Source organism: Kogia breviceps, chromosome 13, assembly GCF_026419965.1.
Source record: "Kogia breviceps isolate mKogBre1 chromosome 13, mKogBre1 haplotype 1, whole genome shotgun sequence".
Lineage (NCBI taxonomy): Eukaryota > Metazoa > Chordata > Mammalia > Artiodactyla > Physeteridae > Kogia > Kogia breviceps.
The window spans coordinates 518,233-540,322 of record NC_081322.1 but is presented as its reverse complement, the minus strand read 5'-3'; the positions used below and the strand labels follow the sequence as shown (position 1 = coordinate 540,322).

The following is a 22,090-nucleotide window of genomic DNA, read 5'->3' as shown; positions in this document are numbered from 1 at the left end:
TTGGCTAGGAAAGTTGCTTCTGGTTCATAAGATAGAATTATATTAATGGTCCATGATATTATTCACTGAAAACATGGCTTCTTGCTATTTTGTTACTTGAGCAAGCGTGAAAAATGTTTTTCTATAAGCAAAACAGAAGTATGAAAAACCGGCCCGAATATTTTAAGATCTGGAGAAATTAGAAGTAATTTAAAATTTCCTATATCAGGATATTAGGTGAAACTTTCGTACATCAGGATATTGGCCCATGCCAAGTAAATCAGACACAGAAATGTACAAACTCAATTTCAAGAAATATTTGGAAAGCAAACTAGACATTAAAACCCATTTATACCTATTTACATTAAAAAGTTAATTAATTTAAATAGGAAAAAAATAGAGAAAAACATGTACACAAAAATACCTTTTCCATCACTGAAATAATCACACAAGAAGATGTGGTGGAAAAGGGGGGAAGGGCACAGTCAACAACACCTATATAGGGCTTCCCTGGTGGCACAGTGGTCAAGAATCCGCCTGCCAACTCAGGGGACGCGGGTTCGATCCCTGGTCCGGGAGGATCCCACGTGCCGCGGAGAAGCTGGGCCCGTGCGCCACAACTGGTGAGCCTGTGCTCTGGAGCCCGCGAGCCACAACTGCTGAGCCCGCGAGCCACAAGTGCTAAAGCCCACGCGCCTGGAACCCATGCTCCACCATGAGAGAGGCCACCTCAATGAGAGGCCCGTGCACCGCAACGAAGAGTGGCCCCCGCTCGCCACAACCAGAGAAAGCCCATGCGCGGCAACGAAGACACAACACGGCCATAAATAAATAAATAAAATAAATTTTAAAAGCAAAAACAAAAACCAACACCTATGTAAATGACACTGTCACTTTCAGCACCGATTTCTCCTCTTTTCTACCCCATTTTACTAAGATTTCTGGGTGGACAACACAGTTGAGTAACCTAAGCTTGCTTCTGGTGAAGGGACCTGACTTGCATTTTCTGTGCACTTCCCCCCTGGGACCCATCCATGTACCAAGCTGAGCAGTGGAGGCTCAGCTACCTGCTCTTCGACTCAGCAGCAGGTGACAGAACCCTTCCTGCTCGTTGCAGGTGTATTTGAGATCCATCTCATCTCCCAGGATCAAATCTCTCAGCTCTGTCACTGACGTCTGACTTGGCACTGGAAGGGAACAGTGGCTTTCCCCACTGGCCTCTCTGCTCCTGTTTCCAGTGTACCTGGCTCTTTTGGAAACACGGTGTCTCAGGTTCTAGCCCTGGGAGCACAGAGAGCCCAAAGAAACTGGGGACACCGGAGAAGACAACATGGGTTTGCAGCGCTGGATGTGGTCAGCGGTGTCTGATCACTCGGCCAGGCTTCCGTCTGGCAGGCTTCCAACCCCTTGCTGGGGTCTGTGGCAGGATGGGGGCTACCCAGAGAGAAAGACGGGCTTCTTAGAATTTTGCAAAAAGCCAGAACATTTGATTTCATGTGCTACCTGAAGCTTAATTGTAACTTCCGAGCAAAAGGTTTATAATTAGCAACCTCATGTAAACACTGACAAGGTCATTTCCCCCAAGTATGCTATTTCTGTGGCCCGTTAAAATCCTTTTGCTGAACCTTGAAAACGTGGATTAAGTTTACTGGTTTAGTAAGAGCTTCAAAGTTACTGTGACGAATCTGAAGCTGTTATGAAGACTACCTAGGTCAGGAGAAAAGCCAGGCAAGGTAGTATGTTTTTCCCCAAGTAACCAGCTGTGGTCTGTGTTAAGTGCACTGCCTCTTGTACTTGTAGCTTCCAAAGCCCACAGTGACATCACAGTGGAACCCTAGCTCTTCACCCTTCAGGAAAATGTCGGTTGGCAGTTACTGGTTTGAAGTGGATTCAGAAAACAAGAGTGTCATGTTTAACCAGGGTAGTTTGGAGAGAATGGGAAAGAGGCAAAAGAAATGCTACCGCCCCTGGGAAAGACTGTTCAACAACCTGTCTGAATGACAGACAGAAGGAAAGGGTAACAGCGGGGCTGTGATGACACCTCCAGACCCTGGACCTTGTGTCAAACTTCCTACAACTGGGAAAGCTGATGAGGGTCCTTTAATGAAGGTCGCTGGCCATCACTAATCCAAGAATGAACGTCCCTTGGTCTGCTGTTCCTGCTGTCGGGATCGTTCATGAAACTAAAAAGACGAGAACTAGTCTCTCACCCTATCAAGGGCTACCTGGGTAGCAGGGAATTGAAGCTGAGAGACTACAGACACTGGTGACTTCCTTGTGCGGATGTGAGCCACACTCTCGTCAGCCCCTTGTGACAAAATGCATCCCTTGTGAGGACAGGGGAGGGGCATCAAAGCTGCATCTGAGTGTCTGTGGCCTCGGCGACGCCACTGCCGTACCTCCTGCTATGTACCCTTCTAAGTCGAGTCAGAGCAAGGTAAACCAGCAGCGTCTGCTGAGACGCTGTTGACTGAGAACTTGAACCTGAAACCTACTACTGTGGCCTGACAACTGGCAAATGCTTTGCTTGTAACAACAATAATGTCTGGGTCCAGCTATCATTAAGCACACTTTGATTTGGTCCCAAGGAAACCTATCAGTTGGCTTTTATTGTCTTTGAGTCGTTGAAATGTTTCCTGTTATTCTATCTACCCCATCCTGGCAATGAGCACTAATCCTCGGCACCTGGTGCCAATCTACTTCACACGATGGCCCTGTTGAACTGGGATCACTCCAGGGGTTTTCAGATAGGAGAATGATCAGTTATTTTACAGTGACATGTAGGCAGCAGCGGCTGCAACCCAATGGTGAAACTCTGTAACAGCTTCTCATATCAAAGACCACGGTACTTTTCCCCACAGATTCCTTAAAAAAAAAAAAGGTGGGCATGGGCAATACAAGATAAAAATTGCTACATAAGCACATTACCTCCTTAATCAACAAAACAGGAATGTGCTAACTGAAAGTAGTGCATGTTAAGAGCACCCAAGGAGCCACAGGGGTGGCTTGTGTACAGCTGTGATTTTAAGACCAATTTCACCAAATGCTGGGAAATAATCAACCTTCTATTACACAATGTCTTGCTTTTCAATTTCATGTCTCAAAAGGGAAAGAACACATGCACCTTGAAATTTATACAATATCTGTTACTTATACAAATATACCCAAACTTAACTTTAACCAAACACCATCTTATGTTAATGTAATTAATTACCAGCTAGTAGGTCTGCCGATGCTGACGAGCTAGAAGCAGCCTGAGATGCAGGTTGGGGTTCAGAAGCACTACTTCCAAATGCATCTACCCATTATCCATTATGCAGCAAAAAAGTAAAAGAGTGTAAACAGTAAGTACGGTAAGTAAGGGAAGTGGTTTCCCGAGAAATGCACAGACATGACACTCTGTGAGGTAAGCTTGTCTCCTGCCGATGTGTCAAATGACTCAGTGGACTGACTGACGCTCTGACCAGTTTGTTCTCTCAAAAGATGAGTTCTGATCTACTTAAGAATTAACATCTCTTTGTAAGAGTAGGAGAATTCTTTTTCTTTTCTTTTCTTTTCTTTTTTTTTTTTTTTTAAGAATAAAACTTTGGGACTAAATTCCGTAAATTCTAATTCCTATCCAAACAGGATCAAAGTTTTTAAAATTTTTGCCCAAAGGTAAAACGAAAGAATCTTCCCACTTAGAACTCTATTAAATAAAATTTAACAAACTTAATTCAAACAGCAGCAGCCCTACTTGTACCTATATATTAAATTTCAGTGTTTATTTGCTCAAGTTTTGAGCTCCTGAAAGTCACAGACTGTGACATCTTTGTACGCCACGATGTGTCAATGTACTATAGGTACTCAGTGTGGGTTTAATTTGCTAAGGATGGTATTTTACCCCATAGCATACACATTTATAGACATTCATGAAGAAATCACTTCAAACGTGGACTTTTCCCTATAAATTTACTGCTAACAGAAGACTTCGAATGTATCATCCAAATGAGTAGTTCAAGAGTTAATTCAGTATATGTGCCTGTCTTCTGATAACACACAGGAAAAGGAAAATGCATTTAAATCAGTGAAACACCTTCCAGTTCTCTGGGAGGATTTAGAAACATTAAACGCAACATAAATAAACCCTATAGAATAATGTATGACATCTAGAACGTATGCTTTCAGTTCTGACTGGCTTATGTCTTTTCAATTCTGAATTATCTATGTTTATATTGCTTTTAAGAGCTTAGAAATGTTGATTTAGCCAACAGATCAGGATCACTAAGGAAGAGCAGTAAAAGGAAATTCCAATCAGCTGATTCTACATTAGGACGAACAAAAAGTTAAAAACACAAAGACTTCAAATGAAAAGACTTCAAATGAAAAATGATCTGCTTTTGTTAGGACATGCACTAAAAAATATGATGAACTGAAGAGCATGTAGATGATGACGAATGGAAAAGATCTTAACAAAAGTTTACATTTAAAAGATGGAAATAACTTCACATAGTTGAAATAAAAAAGACAAAGTATCATGAAATAGAAGATCTAAAAACTATTCCGAGGGAAAAAAAGATTCTGTGAGTGTTGAAGGAGGAGAGATACGCACCCCCAAAAAGGTCTATCACACCCGAAGAATCCACCTTTGCTGGCGAGGCAGTGGTTGCAGGAGATGGTGCTACAAATGTATCCACTGTAGCAAAGCACAGAACAGGACAAAGTGCATGTCACCCAAAGGAAAACAAAACCATGAGCCTCTCTACAAACGGCTTCTTGAGATTTCATGTTGAATAGCCCGAGGACTGCAGACAATCTCAACAGTTAAGGAAAAGGCAACAGACTTAAAAATACATACTTTCCAGAAGAAAATAAAACTTTTGACTCCTGAGGTCAGAGGTTTTAGTGTGAAAAAGAGGTTTTCTCTTTTCAATCGACAGTAGATTTGAAATATTTACCCTCATCAGTTGGGGATGGACACAAAATGAGACTTTTTTTATTGTAAAGTGAGTTTTGAGTGTAAAAGAACTCAAGACGAACCCGCGGGTTTTCGCATCTGCCTCTCCACATGTGACGCCCACAAGACATCTCGGAAGGCTTCACCTTGGCAAACGCACTCACCGGATAGGAGGTCAGCAGTGAGAGAGCTCTCAGGCACGGGAGAGGCCCCTTGTGGTGGAGAGGAGAAAGCATCTTCCAAAAGTGAAACAAACCAAAACCAAGCAGAGGTAAGTAGAGAGCTGAAATCAAAGTCACAAGTCTAACAAGTGCATCATCACAGGTGAGGACAAAGGGCTTAGTCATGAAAACATCTAGGCAAAGGAGTGCAAAGAAAGGGGGGGAGTTGGCTTTACCTGTCCCAAACAGGTCTATGCTAGGAGCAGCATCTGGCTTAGGCGCGGGGGCGACTTCGGGAGCAGACTCAAATAAATCTAAGACCAAGAACACACATGCCTTTACTCAACTGGACAAACCCGCCTGAAACAGCAACACTTTCCAGTTGTGCATGAGCACTCTGGAGGGTTCTGAAACGGGCTGCAAATGGTTGCTGGAGAACCATTTAATGACACAGTCACCATGCAGACAGAGGTGCGGATGCAGTACATCACGAGGACCAGAATTCAATGCACCAGGTGGAAAGAGTTCACCGACAATGACACAAAAAAATTACCACCAAAGATATCTAGAGCAGGAGGAGCGGTGGTGGTGGCGGCGGCGGAGGTGGTGGCGGTGGTGGTGGCGGCAGCCGTGGTGGCAGCAGTAGTGGCAGCGGCGGCAGCTGCAACGGCGGGAGCAGGAGAAGGAGTGCTGGCGGGAACCGGAGGGGCTGTGCTAGCTGTAGGGGTAACTACAGGAACACTGGTCTCAGGTGGCTTCATTGCAAAGAGGTCCAGCTCGGGTGCAGCCTCTGCACTACCTTCCGACGGGGCAAAGGGGTCTTGGGGAAAGGAAAGTGGAGACACATACAGCGTCAGTAAGGAAACGGACAACAGAGAGGCGTCAAAACTATAGGTACGGGACACCTGGCACAGATATGCACATGCGAGCTAGGCATTAGGCGGCCTGCTTTGAGCTACTACCCTACTAGCAGGGGTCAGTCATTAGGATGTTCTTCTAAAGAGAAAAGAAAATGTAGTAGGTACCACGAAGTTCAGAAATGGAAACACTTCAGAGTATTGTCAGATTAGCCTACAGTCTAGGATCAGAGATGGTTATTCAAATCCTTACTTTAATCTGGTCAATTTGTTAAATTGGAAAATTCGTGAAAACATGCCTACATATTGGAACTCAGTGTTACAAAAGAGTACAACACAGTATTAGAGGGAAACAAACAAACAAACAAAACATTAAGAGAGCATACTTGCACTGACAAAAATTGTCAATCTTGAGAAATTGTCAATTTTGATAAAGATGCCCTTCGTTTTCTTAATGTTTTTAAGTACCCGCATTCTTTATCCCGTTACGATGAGTTGATACTTTATACTCAGAAGAAAGCAAAATTAGAAACACATAGGGCCAAGTCTAGCTACGGGAGTTTCACATCAGGACAGAACGACAACAGACGGGCTCAGGACTGGAAACCCACCGTTTCCTGAACACGCATCAAGCGCCGCGGCTACAGGGGTCGGGGGTGCTGGCGCAGTGGCCCCTTCGGATGCTGCAGGGGCCTCCCCGGGAGAAGCTGCAAAGGCATCTTGGGTGCAGGTTTTAAAACAACAGAAATGAAAGGGATAAAAAGAGAAGAAAAATGTAGTAAAAGAACCAAGTTAAATTGCAAAGAAGGATCCCTTATACAGCATGAATCGCTTGAAACGCATTTTTATGGCCCATGCACTGTTGGCGGTCACAAGACAATGACTCTTGACGCCCCCTTCAGGTTGGTCACATGCAAGTGGTACAGTGTTGATCCTGCTGAGGCCTGTGAGGATCCAAAAGGTAACAAGATTCTCATTGTATAAGGGCTCTGAGAAGCATGTTTTATGTATCACTAGAAAGCAATGGATGTGAAAAATGAAACACAAAAATAACTTTGTTATGCAATTTAAGACATTGATCTTTCATGTCCAGGTAACATTTATATACTATGTTACTATGATGTCTCTGACTAGTGGTTTCTAGCAAACACGGATATCTTCTTTAAGCCCGATAAAATTAAATATATGATGATGATGTGAACAATTTTAGTTTACATGTTCCTTTATAGCCTACTACAGACAAAAGTACACTGTAAACATGAAAGGTATACTAAATGTTCATAAAAGTTAAATCTTCACTATCCCTGAAAAACATTTTCAGACACAACCAAGGATTTGTTTTAAAGAACTAAAGAAAAAAAATCAGGGGATGATACCATAATGCCTTTAATTTGACTTAAATTTATAGTTGTTTTCAAATGCTGCATTGCTCCAGTTATGTGGACAATGATCCATTTTCAACAGATTAAAAATGTAGTTTCATGTTTTAAGACTACAAGTGTGTATCTATGGCAGATTATAATAATATACAGGAGATCCATTAACATGCAGGCAACCTCCATTTATAAATGTCCAATTTATTAATGGCTGATGTGTACAAATGATTCCCAATGCGCTTCTGTCAGCACACCATGTTAATTACGGTAAAAAAAAAAAAAATCCTAGAGCTTTCAGAGAAACCCTTTAGTTCCAAAGTACAGAAGGAATGAAGCCATCATAAATATGCCTTGCCTAGAAGAAATTTCTGGAAGGTAGGGACCAACAAGAACCTGCCACTGACCTGCTAGATTTCCCATCCTAAAATACCGCCTTCTGCAATATCTACCAGTGTTCCCTAGAACGCTGTTCCTCTAGCCATTGAAAAGAATTCGTCAAACACACTTGGAAAATGCTACACAGTACACCCACTTTCTCAGAGATTTATGTGGTATATTGGGCTGTAGGCTTGAAGCCCTGCAGTCGAGACACTTGTTTCTCAGGTTCACCCAGCGTGTTCCAAACTGATGCGAGTATGAGGCACATTACGGTAATGTCCTGAAGCCCGGCCTTAACAAACATTAGAGACTCGCTTGAGTTAAAAGGTCCTTTAACAAAAACACAAATATCCGTAGAAGGGCCAGTGGGACAATCACATGTTGCAGCTTGATTAGGCTGCTTCCCACAGCTACACTGAGGGAACATACATCTGTTCTGAGTAGAGGTCAGTCAGGGGAGAGGCTGAATAATAATAATGGAGTAGGAAAAAGACACCAGGGGATAGGACAGACATACCTCCTCAGATGGCACGTTAAGGATACTATCACACAGGGCTTAGAGCAACTTGAAAGCACTAACAGCTGCGGCCGAAGACCACAAGAGAAGTCTGAGAGGAGGTTGGGAGGGCTGAAAATATTTTGCCACGGGTCAGGTCTGTTTTCTTTCTCTTCATTCTTAGAAAATTTGGAACTGAGGGCAATGCCGTTGGAAGTAATAGAAACAGTAATAGCAGTCACTATTTATGTGCCAGTCGCTGTGTAAATATTTTATTTGCGTTATTAAATTTAATTCCTACAACTTTCTTGTGATATAGGTTTTATCATCTCCACTCTGTAGATAAGAGAACAGAAACTTGTAAAGTCTGAGGATGTGACCAAGGTCCGGCAAGTGGCGGAGTCAGGGTTTGGCTGTAGACCCCTCTACCGTTATGAACTGTGCCACATTCTACTATCCTGTTCCCGCCTCGCAGGGTGGAATAAGCACCAGTTATATCAGTGCTAGAGTTCAAACAAATATTCACAGGCTGGCCTCCTTAATTTTCATTTCTGTATACGTCGGTGAAACCCATATTTGTAGCTATATCTTTAGGAGAGGTGTGGTGTCCCTCCATCCCCGGGTCGGCAAGACATCTCCTTTTAATGCTTCTCTGAAACGAAACACTGTAAACTTAACTCATCAACTGTCAACACTTCTCTTAAGCAAAGGAGCCCCAGCTGCTAAGCCTTCCCAGCCCATCGGATGGAGGTGTGAGCAAGCGAGACTGGGTGATCCCAGCCCCACAGCCGCTGTCTGACTGTAGCCACGAAAGGGACCCTGAGAGACAACCGTACAGCTGAGCCCACTAGACACCTCCCCACCCCCGCCCGGGACTGTCCGAGACAATAATCTAATTTTGATTTTGTTTAAAAGAACAGCAAAACTTCTTAGCTACCCAGCTTTCTTTCATCATCGATGGCAGCGTTATCCTTCCAGCACTGAAAGCTAAAGCAATCTCCAATCTAGTTCTCTTTCCCTGGTTACCCATTTGCAGTTCAGGTCTACATTCTGCCAATTACCAACCAGTGCTACTTCCAGGAAATGCATGTTCCTGCTTCTCTACTGCTATGGACTCAGTCCAGCCTTACCCAGCAAACCAGTCTCTGGCACTGCTGCAGACTAGCCTTCTCTTCCTTCTGGCAGTCTAGGAAGACTTTTCTCCCTCATTTTTTATCATGTGACTGACTACCTTTGTAAAAATTTCTTACTGCTATTGTCTTCTCCAGGCACACACACCATCTTTAAATCACATACTCGGCACAAAGGTTTCAATCATTCTCAGCGTCTTGAGCCAAAGGGTCACCACTCCAGTTCATTTTCTTCCCCAAAGGTCCCAGATTATAAGACTCTTACATGAAATCTAGTTGTAAGTGCTTATATTTAAGTATTGGTTTTAAGGAAGATTGATTAACTTGGTTTGTTAACCAGTTTGTGCAAATGCAGTCAGGTTTGGGAGGCAAGTTCTTTGGTTTTCCAGCCACTTGGTTCTGTGCTCACAGCCTGCCATCATGGAGGCTTGCTCACAAATTAACACCGTTGACTGAAAGGGTGCCCTGGTGAACATGCAGAGGAGTTATCATCAACTTAGCATTGCACTGCTTAGGAAAAACTGTATTGTTACAAACCAACGTGCTGCTGTTAGTAGAGTTTACATCAGTGAAAAACAGAATGCTTTAAGGACTTTGTGCTTTATCAATATCTGTAAGTTTTACTAAATTTTTAAAGCATAACACTGTCTTGAAGTCCTGTTGTGCCTGACCACAGAAGGCAGAAGGCAGATTTCATTTCTTAAAAGTTCCCTTTAAAAAAATAAGCATTTAGTAAATATAATGTTCCTAAAAATTTTTTTTTTAATGACTTACATTGAAACGACTAAAACGTTATGTGGGTATCAATCTGAGTATTTTAAAATAACAGACACTCAGGGCTTCCCTGGTGGCGCAGTGGTTGAGAATCCGCCTGCCGATGCAGGGGATACGGGTTCGTGCCCCGGTCCGGGAAGATCCCACATGCTGCGGAGCGGCTGGGCCCGTGAGCCATGGCCGCTGAGCCTGCGCGTCCGGAGCCTGTGCCCCGCAACGGGAGAGGCCACAACAGTGAGAGGCCCGCGTACCACAAAAAAAAAAAAAAAAAAAAAAAAAATAACAGACACTCTGTATTTTTCAAATTTATAATTAAAATACAAGACTAGAACACATAGAAAAATTTAACATTTCAGTATTTCATATTCCTGAAATTAAATAATTAGCCATTATTCAAAAATTAAAATTCATTAAGCTTATTTCTAAAAAAATCTACTTAATACTGCTATATATGCTACATAAAACCTCAAAGGGGCATATTTTAAAGTCATATAAATGAAATAACTGGTGCTCTTATTATTCAAAAGTTCTACCACTTGCCCATTTTAGAGATACAAAATTTTTAAAAAATGGCCACACAACACGACCAAAGAGATTTTAGTTTTAAGTTTTAATTTAAAATCTTACCTCTAAATGATTCCTTATAAATCCATAAAGAACACGAAAGAAATCAGGGAGTATCACTGAAAACTACAAGACAGACAGTGACACATATAGATTTCTGAACATAAAAGATAGAGATTTTATAGCTATCAGAGGCCGGGAGACAGTTTACAGAACTATAAAGATTAGTAAAAATAATTGTGATGAGATTTGCAGATGTACTCATCTTTACTTATCCTCCAGCCAGATGACTAGAAAGGATATTGGTGAAATTAAAGGAGGGCCTCCATTCTTTGGCATTAAATTATATGATTTTCTACAGTACTGACCTTTTAAATTTGTATTGCAGGGTAGAAAGACTGACATCACAAAAGTATTTTCAAACATACAGTTTCTTCTGCTTGATGACTGTCGTCAAAGCAGTAATAAATGATTAACACAAACAGCATAATGGCACAAAGAATATTTCCAAGAAATATCTTAGGCAGGACCATGAGAGAAGCAAGATGGAGCTGACTGATTTCTTATAGGCAATTAAGCTCCTTAAAATGGACTGAAAAACAAAACTCTAAATAGCTAAAGGAATAGAAATGCTTACGTACAAAATTGTTATCCAACCTGTCCATATTTTCCTTGAATTTTTCTCTTAACATCAGCCTATGAGAAACCATCCATACTCGAGACCAATAATGGCGGTAGGAAGGATGGGGTGAAGAAGTTGGTTTTATAAATTTAAGCGAATACTTTAATTTCTGGTCTCAGAAGTTACAGAGGCATAACTGAAAAACTAACTTTCTCTAGTGGATGACTCCTCATAATACATTATTCAAGAGTATGCAAATGCCTCCTCCTACTTTAAAAAACAAACAAAAAACCCGGATTTCTCCTATAACAGATTTGGAAGAGCAAGAGAACGGCAGTGCAGCAAGGCAGAAGCAAATTCCTCGCACGAAACAGAGGCAACGATGCTGTGTCCCGTTGAGTACTCCTTGTCTTAGACAACGTTGGCAAGCCTCAGAGACTGGGGCATGGCCCGTGGCACAGGGGCGTGTGACAGTGTGTGAGCGTACGCTCCCAGGGGAATACGTCCACCCCGCCAGAGCCTGCCACATCTCTCCTGCCCCCACCCCCTAGCATTTGCTTCCTCCAATTTCTTTACCATAGTCTCCAAATGCCCTGGGAAAGATGTTATGCTGTAACGAAGAATCACAAAACTATGAAGACTATAAACACCGTTCAGTGCACACATGTGAAATGAGCACGTCTCCAGGTTTGGGCATTCGTACCACTCGAAATGGGAAGGTGTAAATAAACTGGTTTCAGATGGCTCATCAGGCCCAGGCATACTATTTTGACAGAGTGTAGGATATTCGACTCAAGCTTACAGCTGTATATCAACTCTGTGTCAGAATTTACATCTGCATGGAAAAACTATTTTCAGACAATCATTTCAAAGTCTGATGTGAACCTGTTTTCAATCAGCGTTGCAAGTGCCGACTCCAACGATCTCTCAAAGTTCTGAAGCCAAAGATGATCCAAGTTTTTGCTTGGACAGAACTAGCTTAAAAAGTTGCAAAAATGGACATATCCATAAACTCTCTTCACAGACCTCTAGATCTGAACTCCACTTAGGTGATTTTTTTTGTCCTAAATCTTAAAAAATAACTTAGGCCAGGATTTGTCCTCCCATATTCCCCAAACATTTTTTTCTCTCAGCTAGTTCCAATCTAAAAAAATTCCAAAAAGCCAATTCTAAATATGATAGAAAGATCTGGTACCACTCTTATAGATACTGTAGGGCTGGAGCAAATAAGGGACAAGAGTTCTAACAGCAACTTAAATCCTAACTTTGCACAAAGTAGAAAATTGAATAGGTCCAAAGCATTTGCAACCTTTGCTCTATAATCACTAAAATTAAATGAATATGAAGTTGACAAATTGAGCAAAGACAAATATATATGAATAAACATTTTAAAAGTACTTAAACACTCTGCCATGCATGTTCCATCACGTTCTATCTATCTGCCATGTTCTACCATTAAGAGATTTTAAATGCTTTAATGCTATGGTAATTTCAGCAATCCTGGAAGGAAAATGAGAGAAACGTGATGTGAGTGACTAACCTCCAAAGAGATCCACTTCAGCAGTGACAGCAGTGACAGCAGCGACAGCTGTAGTAGTTGAGGCAGAGGCTGAAGTAGTTGCAATTTCAGCAGTTGTAGCAGGAGGAGTAGGTTCTGGTGCGAACGGATCTGAAATCTGTGCTTCGGAGGGAACAGAGGAAAGTGCAGCCAGAGAATCTATGTCGCACCAGAGACAGAGAACCAGTGGAAGAGAAGAAAAGGACAGGACAAAAGATATACCAGGCTCCAAATGATCCAAGTGAGGACAGTCATTAAGATATGGAAGTCTCTCGAAACAGAAGTTTACAAATAAAGTTTTACTCACCCTCTCCCAAGAGGTCTATTGATGTCCATGGGTCAGCATATGAAGAAATAAGAGATAAAGCTGAAACTTTCAACCACACCAATGTCCTAGCAGCGTGAGGCACTAACTGAAGAAGTTTTAGCTTTATGTACCTTTCTGGACCATTTGAAATTTAAAAAATAAATGTATTACCTATTATTATCATGGAACTTTTGAGCTGCAATGGACCTTAGAGATCCTCTAGATCAACTTTCCAACTTCATAGATGGGAAAACTGAGAGCAAGGGAGGTCAAGAGACTTACCTTAAGTTAGGTCTAAACAACTTTGACAAACTCAATTGATTTCTTATCAGATTTACCATTTCATCTGCTTTGGTTGATTTCATTATACTGTAATTGTCAATTCTGAAGACACCATAGTTAATTAAATTTTATTGATCCTCTTTATTTGATGTGTCATACCAGAGCACGAATAGAGGCCTTATAATGGCTATAGTTTGACTGTGGAACATACTAAGCTGAATGCAAGTTTAGGGGTTAGAAAAAAGAAACTCTAACCTAAACTATTTTCTTCTTCATAAGTTTCACATTACCAGGTGTTTTTCAGTTCAAAATATAATCTCTATATGTATAAACATTATGTGACAACATACGAAAATTATTTTTAAGAAGAATGTGAGAGATTATACAACATCAAAACTTTTCAGCCCTTCTGAGATCAGCATTCCATTGGGAGGTTCAGACTTAGTGACCAACAGTGGGATTACACTTGGCTTTCTATTTATTTATTATTATTATTATTTTTTGCAGTACGCGGGCCTCTCACTGTCGCGGCCTCTCCCGCTGCGGAGCACAGGCTCCGGACGCGTAGGCTCAGCAGCCACGGCTCACGGGCCCAGCCGCTCCGCGGCACGTGGTATCCTCCCAGACCGGGGCGCGAACCCTCTTCCCCCGCATCAGCAGGCGGATTCTCAACCACTGCGCCACCAGGGAAGCCCGGAATACGCACTATTTAAATTAAATTTACTAAAATATGAATTTGCTAAAATTTGGTTTACACCAATGACAAGAAATACTATCCTTTATAATATGTCCCCTAAAATGGCAATATTCATCCGTACCCAGAACCCCCAAGAGAAATCTATAAACAACTGATGTGGCCACAGTCATTTGACAATGAAATCCTCTTACTATCACTATGGTTGGATAAGAACATCCAAAGAGGTCTAAAGAGTTTTAGAGTTTGCATTTTACCATCTAGTTACACAAAATTCAAATAAACTACAATAACAGTGAAGTGGCTTGATCGTATCAAACAAGACTGAGGGATACCCTGGTGGCACAGTGGTTGAGAGTCCGCCTGCTGATGCAGGGGACGCGGGTTCGTGCCCCGGTCCGGGAAGATCCCACATGCCGCGGAGCGACTGGGCCTGTGAGCCATGGCCGCTGAGCCTGCGCGTCTGGAGCCTGTGCTCCGCAACGGGAAAGCCCACAGCAGTGAGAGGCCCGCGAACCGCAAAAAAAAACAAGACTGAGAAAGTGGTCTTATGTATTTAATTTTTTGCTTAGTCAAATGAGCCAAAACATATTGGTAACAATTTAGCATCCTCTTCAAATACGACTGGGCATCTATAGGATAAATGTAAACTGGAGGTAACATTTATCAATTTCATATTTCACTAATTTACTTGAATCTTTAAAAATAAGATACACATTTTATTTTTTAATTTTTTGGCCTTGTGCACGGGCTTGTGGGATCTTATTTTCCCCGATCAGGGACTGAACCCGGGCCCTGGCAGTGAAAGCACTGAGTCCTAACCTCTGGACCACCAGGGAATTCCATACTTGAATTTCTTAAGGCTTATAATTTTTACTGTTTTGCTTAGGAATGAGAGAATTTACTTATTAGTATTTTTCTCCCCAGCTGACTTTTCTACTGCTTTGAAAGGAGCTATAAATATTTTGTTGAGACAAAAGACTAATGCTAACCATCAGGCCCTAAGCCAATATTCTGATACACTATAATGCGTTTTGTACTAATTATAAAAAAGTGCTCCTGTTGGGCCAGGAAGTTGGAACAGGAAAAGCACTTCTTCCTCAAGGACGAAAAAAGCCCACAGCTTGGCTAGCAGAAAGCAGACTGGATTTCAGGCCTCTCGCCCTGCCTTTGGGCAAGGCACAAACTGCAGGTCCACATTGCATAGCCCTGGTTAAAACCACACTAATCTGCTTGCTTCTATATCCACTGACACCTCAATGTTTCAATCATCAATAGCTATTTATTCCTAACAAGTAAAGACTGAAATGTGTTATAATAAAGTTGGTTATTATAACTTATTCCTTATAATATTATGTGTCTTAGCAAAAAGTACTTGAAGATGAATATAAATAAAAATGTTACAATGCAATTTAAAAAGATTTCACCAAGGGTTTTTCTTTTTCATTTATTATTATTTTGGTGCCAAACCAACCAAGCAAACAAAAAGGACACAATTTCTCTTCAGTTTGATACTGGAGAATACAGTGAAAGGAGACAGTTTACAATTTCACTGTTTATTCATTAAAGTTCTAAATCACTGAACAACTAAATGTTTAATAAGTACTAAAAATTAGTGTGAACAATCTACAGATTTAATTAGTTGAGAGAATTAGAGTTAACACATTCATATAATACTGAAAAAAAATTCTGTATAACCCTACAAATTTATACTAAATTTTAAATTATAAAAGTTCTATGGGGCTTCCCTGGTGGCGCAGTGGTTGGGAGTCCGCCTGCCGATGCAGGGGACGCGGGTTCGTGCCCCGGTCCGGGAAGATCCCACGTGCCGCGGAGCAGCTGGGCCCGTGAGCCGTGGCCGCTGAGCCTGCGCGTCCGGAGCCTGCACTCCGCAACGGGAGAGGCCGCAACAGTGAGAGGCCCGCGTACCACACACACACAAAAAAAGGTCTATGGAAGTCATTTATATGAATTTTATGACAGAGAAAGCCTGATTTAAGGATATGGATTTGAAGCATTCTTAAATAAATAGGAAAACATGATACACTGTATAAGATACTGTGGCAATGAAAATTATTAGTAAACTGAAATAATCAAACATTTCTGAAAGATGAAGCTCAGAATGAAAAAACATGAAAACCAGAAGGCCCTTATAAAATCTCTTCAACAAAAACATTTTCCTTTACCAATTGAAATTTAATAAAGTTAAGTGTAGTTGAAAGAAAACTTTTATTAAAAAACTGATAGCTATAGGCTTAGGAGTTGAACATTTCAACAAAGGAGAAGTTTTAAGTATTTAAATGGAAAAGCATCAATATTTAAATGCTTGTAAACATAGTTAGCAACTTAGTTTCACAAGTAGTTATTTTTGTTTATTTTGTTACCACAAAAACTTGGAAATAAAACCAAGATATTATAACAAGTAGTGTTGATGTTATATTGCCAGTGTTTACCAAACTCACCCAAGGATTATTTAATTACTTGTGGAAATGTATCTTCATTTGATGCTGCAATTTAATTGTTAATTAAGGACTCTGATTCTGAAATGATATACTGAGTTACAGTTCTTGTCTGCTAGTGATGCTCTGTCTGGGAGAAAAGATAACCTCAAGACATGATTTTTACTGCTCTACTGGACATTAACCAGTTTTTTTGTTTTTGTTTTTTTTTGGTGGTACGCGGGCCTCTCACTGCTGTGGCCTCTCCCATTGCGGAGCACAGGCTCCGGACGTGCAGGCTCAGCGGCCATGGCTCACGGGCCCAGCCGCTCCGCGGCATGTGGGATCTTCCCGGACCGGGGCACGAACCCGCGTCCCCTGCATCAGCAGGTGGACTCTCAACCACCGCGCCACCAGGGAAGCCCCAACATTAACCAGTTTTGTACTTAACCTAGCCATCTTATTTTAACATTTCCTTTCAAATGTCTATAAATACCCAGTTCCTCAAAACGCTCTTTGAGCCAGCTTTATCATCTTACCAGTTTCCTCATCAGCCAGTTAATGTCTTTTACCAGTGCTGTTTCTCCCCACCCCCCCCCTTCAGGCTTATGGAGGTATAAGCGACATATAAAAATTGTATCTATTTAAGATGCACAATGTGATGATTTGATAAACATATACATTATGAAAAGATTACCACAATCAAATTAACACATCTTTCATCTCACATAGTTACTGTATTTTTGTAGTGCAAATACTTAAGATTCACTCTCTTAGCAAATTTTAAGTACACGATACAGTATTATTAGATATGGTAACCATACTGTATGGTTACCATATTCCAAAACTTACTCATCTTACAACTGACCCTTTGTACCCTTTGACCGTCTTCCCATTCCATGCCCTGCCCTCCGTCACCCACCACCAGTCCCTGGCAACCACCTTTCTACTTTATGCATCTATGAAGTTAGATTTCACACAGAAGTGAGATCATACATATTTGTCTTTCTGTACCTGGGTTATTCACTTAGCATAATGTCCTTCATGTTCATCCATACTATAACAAATAGGAGGACTTCTTTCTTTTTAAAGGACTAAATAATATTCTATTGAATATATACACTGTGCTTTTTTTAAATCCTTTTGTCTGTTGACAGACACTTAGGTTATTTTTATATCTTGGCTATTGTGGATAATGCTGTAATGAACATGGGGGTGCAGATCTCCATCCATTCAGAAGTGAGACTGGTGAATCATGTGACAGTTCTATTTTCAATTTTTTGAGGAACCTCTGTATTTTTTCCATGATGGCTGCACTGCCATTTATGGAGAACAGTATGTAGGTTCCTTAAAAAACTAAAAACAGGGCTTCCCTGGTGGTGCAGTGGTTGAGAGTCCGCCTGCCGATGCAGGGGACACGGGTTCATGCCCCGGTCCGGGAGGATCCCACATACCGCGGAGGAGCTGGGCCCGTGAGCCATGGCCGCTGAGCTTGCGTGTCCGGAGCCTGTGCTCTGCAACGTGAGAGGCCACAACAGTGAGGCCCGCATACCACAAAAAGAAAAAAAAAAACTAAACTAAAAATAGAATTACCATATGACCCAGCAATCCCACTGGGCACATACTGGCATATACCCTGAGAAAACCATAATTCAAAAAGATACATGTACCACAATGTTCATTGCAGCACTATTTACAATAGCCAAGACATGGAACAAACCTAAATGTCCATTGACAGATGAATGGATAAAGAAGATGTGGTATAATACAATGCAATATTACTCAGCCATAAAAAGGAACGAAATTGAATTATCTGTAACGAGGTGGATGGATCCAGAGTCTGTCATACAGAGGGAAGTAAGTCAGAAAGAGAAAATATACCATATGCTAAAGCACATATATGGAATCTAAAAAAATGGTACTGACGAACCTAGTGGCAGGGCAGGAATAAAGACGCAGACGTAAGGAACGGACTTGAGGACTCAGCGGGGGGAAGGGGAAGTAGGGATGAAGTGAGAGAGTAGCACTGACATATATACACTCCCAAACGTAATGGATGGTTAGTGGGAAGCAGCTGCATAGCACAGGGAGATCAGCTCGATGCTTTGTGACCACCTAGATGGGTAGGATAGGGAGGGTGGGAGGGAGACACAAGAGGGAGGGGATATGGGGATATATGTATACATATAGCTGATTCGCTATGTTGTATAGCAGCAACTAACACAATATTGTAAAGCAATTATAATCCAATAAAAAAATTTTTAATAAAAATAAATTTTAAAAAAAACCATAATGGCTGCACCAATTTACATCCCCAGCAACAATGAATAATGGTTCCCTTTTCTCCCTCACCAAACACTTGTTATCTCTGTGTTTTTGATAACAGTTATCCTAACAAGTGTGGGGTGCTATCTCTGTGGTTTTGATTTGCATTTTCCTAATGATTAATGACAGTGAACACCTTTTCATATACTTGTTGGCCATTTGCATATCTTGTTTGGAAAATGTCTATGTCCTCTGCCCATTTAAAATCAAGTTATTTAGGTTTTTTTTTTACAAATATTTTCTCCCATTCCACAGGCTGCACTTTTATTTTGTTGTTTCCTTTGTTGTGTAGTAGTTTTTTAGTTTGAATGTAGTCTTACTTGCTTATTTTTGCTTTTGTTGCCTGTGTTTTTGGTGGCAAATCAAAAAATTCACTGCTAAGATCAATGTCTAGGAGTTTTTTCCCTATGTTTTCTTCAAGAAGTTTTATGGTTTCAGATCTTGTATTTAAGTCTTTAATCCATTTGAGTTAATTTTTGTGTATGATGTAAGATAAGGTTCCAATTTTATTCTTTTGCACAAAGATATCTAGTTTTCCCAACACCATTTATTAAAGAGACTGTTCCCTGTTGTGTATTCTTGGCATCCTTGTCAAAGGTTAGCTAACTGAATATGCATGGGTTTATTTCTGGGCTCTCTATTCTCTTGTTCTGTTGGTTGAGGTTTCTGTTTTCATGACAGTACCATCCCATTTTGGTTACTATAGCTTTGAAATATAGGTTGATTTCAGGAAGTTTGATGCCTCCAGACTTATTTTTCTTTCTCAAGATTTCTTTGGCTATTTGGTGTCTTTTGTGGTTTGTATGAAGACACAATTTTTTTTCTATTAATGGGAAAATGCCATTACAATTTTTCTAGGGATTGCAATGAATCTGTAGATAACTTTGGGTAGTATGGACATTTTAACAATATTAATTCTTCTAATCCATGAACACAGGATATCTTTCCATTTATTTGTATCTTCAATTTCTTTCATCAATGTCTTATAGTTGTCAGTGTACAGGCTTTTTACCTCCTTGGTTAAATTTATTCCTAAGTATTTTATTCTTTTTGATGTTGCTCTAAATGGGATTGTTTTCCTCATTTCTTTTTCAGATAGTTTGTTGTTAGTGTATAGAAATGCAGTTGATTTTTGTACATAAATTGTATATCCCAAACTTTACTGAATTCGTTTATTAGTTCTAACAGTTTTTTGGTGGAGTCTTTTGGGTTTCTACGTATAAGATTATGTCATCTGCAGAGACAATTTTATTTCTTCTTTTCCTATTTGGATGCATTTTATTTCTTTTTCTTGACTAACTGCTCGTTTAGCCTTCCAGTACTATGTTGAGTAGAAGTGGAGAGAGTAGGCATCCTTGTCTTGTTCCTAATCTTAGAGAAAAGGTTACAGCTTTTCATCATTAAGTATCATGTTAGCTGTGGATTTGTCATATATGACCTTTATTATGTTGAGATACACTCCTTCTTTACCTAATTTGTTGAGAGTTTTTATCATGAAACGTTGTTAAATTTTGTTAAGTGCTTTATCTGCATCTATTGAGATGATCATATGATTTTTATCCTTTATTCTGTAATGTGGTGTGTATCACTTGCATATGTTGAACCATCCTTGCATCCCAGGGATAAATCCTACTTGATCATGGTGTACGACCCTTTTAACTTGCTGCTGAATTCAGTTTTCTAATATTTCGTGAAGGATTCTTGCAGCTATGTTTTTGTAGTATCTGTATGTGGCTTTGGAATGAGGGTAAAACTAGCTTCAAAAAATAAGTTTGGAAGTATTCCCTCCTTTTAAATTTTTTGGGAAGAGTTTGAGTAGGACTGGCATTAATTCCTGTTTAAATGTTTGGTAGAATTCACCCATTAAGCTATATAGTCATGGGTTTTTCTTTGTTGGGAGGTTTTTAATTACCGCTTCAATTTCCTTATTTCATATGGGTCTGTTCAGATTTTCTATTTCTTCATGATTCTGTCTTGGTCAGTTGTATCTTTCTAGGAATTTATACATTTCTTTTACGTTACCCAATTATGGCATAAATTGCTCACAGTAGTCTCTTATGATTCTTTGTATTTTTATGGTATCAGCTATAATGTTTCTTCTTTCATTTACAATTTTATTTTTGAGTTGTTGCTCTTCTTTTCTTGGTTAGTCTAGCTGCAAGAAATTTTGATTATCTTTTCAGAAAACCAACCCTTAGCTTTGTTGATCTTTTCTATTGTCTTTCTAGTCTCTATTTCATTTATTTCTGCTCTAATCTTTATTACGTTTTCCCTTCTGCTATCTTTTGGCTAAGTTTGCTCTTTATCTAGTTCTGTGAGATGTAAAGCTAGATTGTTTATTTGAGATATTTCTTTTTCTTAATGGAGGCATTTAGCACTATAAATGTCCCTCTTAGAACTGCTTTTGCAGAATCATGTAAGTTTTGATATGTTGTGTTTCCATTTTCCTTTGTCTCAAGATTCTTTTCAATTTCTTTTTGATTTCTTCTTTGACCCATTGGTTGGCTGTATGTTATTTAATCTCCACGTATTTGTGAATTTTCAAAATTTCCTTCTGTTACTAATTTGTAGTTTCATACCGCTGAAGGTCAGAAATGATACTTGATATGACTTCAATCTTTAATTTGTTAAGAAATTTTTAGTGTCCCAACATATGATCTACCCTGGAGAATGTTCTGTGTGCACCTGAGGAGAATGTATATTCTGCTGTGGTGGATGAAATTTTCTGTTTATGCCTATTAGGTCCATTTGGGGTAAACTGTTATTCAAGTCTGCTATTTTCGTACTGATTTTCTGTCTGGATGATCTATCTATTGTTGAAATTGGCATATTGAAGCCCCCCACTATTACTGTATGGTTATCTATTTCTCCCCGCAGTTCTGTTAATATTTGCTTTATATATTTAGGTATTTTGATGTTTATACCCTCTTGATGAATTGATTTTATCATTATATAGTGATTTTCTTTGTTTCTTGTGATAGATTTTGACTGAAAATCTTTTCCCATCCCTTCACCTTGCCTATGTATGTCCTTAAAGTTAAAAAGAGTCTCTTGTAGGCACTAGATTGTTGGATATTGTTTTTTTTTTAAACATCCACTGAACTACTCTATTATTTGATAGGAGAATTTAATCAATTTAAATTTACAGTATTTAAAGGTAAGGACTTACTATTGTCATTTTGTTTACTGTTTTCTGATCATTCTGTAGTTCCT

General features: G+C 40.1%; 1 protein-coding gene across 12 annotated transcripts in view; it reads right to left on the bottom strand.

Annotated features, from left to right (window-relative positions):
- Positions 1 to 22,090, bottom strand: part of SNAP91 (synaptosome associated protein 91) — a 150,427-nt gene that overhangs the window by 30,886 nt on the left and 97,451 nt on the right. For 6 of the 12 annotated variants that reach the window (XM_067011216.1, XM_067011218.1, XM_067011215.1 and 3 more), the window contains exons 14-21: positions 13,139 to 13,153; positions 12,814 to 12,990; positions 6,545 to 6,652; positions 5,630 to 5,896; positions 5,313 to 5,390; positions 4,999 to 5,151; positions 4,571 to 4,654; positions 3,194 to 3,277 (exon numbers count right to left, since the gene is read on the bottom strand). In XM_067011216.1, the coding sequence (XP_066867317.1) occupies positions 3,194 to 3,277; positions 4,571 to 4,654; positions 4,999 to 5,151; positions 5,313 to 5,390; positions 5,630 to 5,896; positions 6,545 to 6,652; positions 12,814 to 12,990; positions 13,139 to 13,153 (966 nt within the window). The remainder of the gene's footprint in view (positions 1 to 3,193; positions 3,278 to 4,570; positions 4,655 to 4,998; positions 5,152 to 5,312; positions 5,391 to 5,629; positions 5,897 to 6,544; positions 6,653 to 12,813; positions 12,991 to 13,138; positions 13,154 to 22,090) is intronic. The other 6 variants (XM_067011222.1, XM_067011224.1, XM_067011223.1 and 3 more) reach the window with 4 other exon arrangements.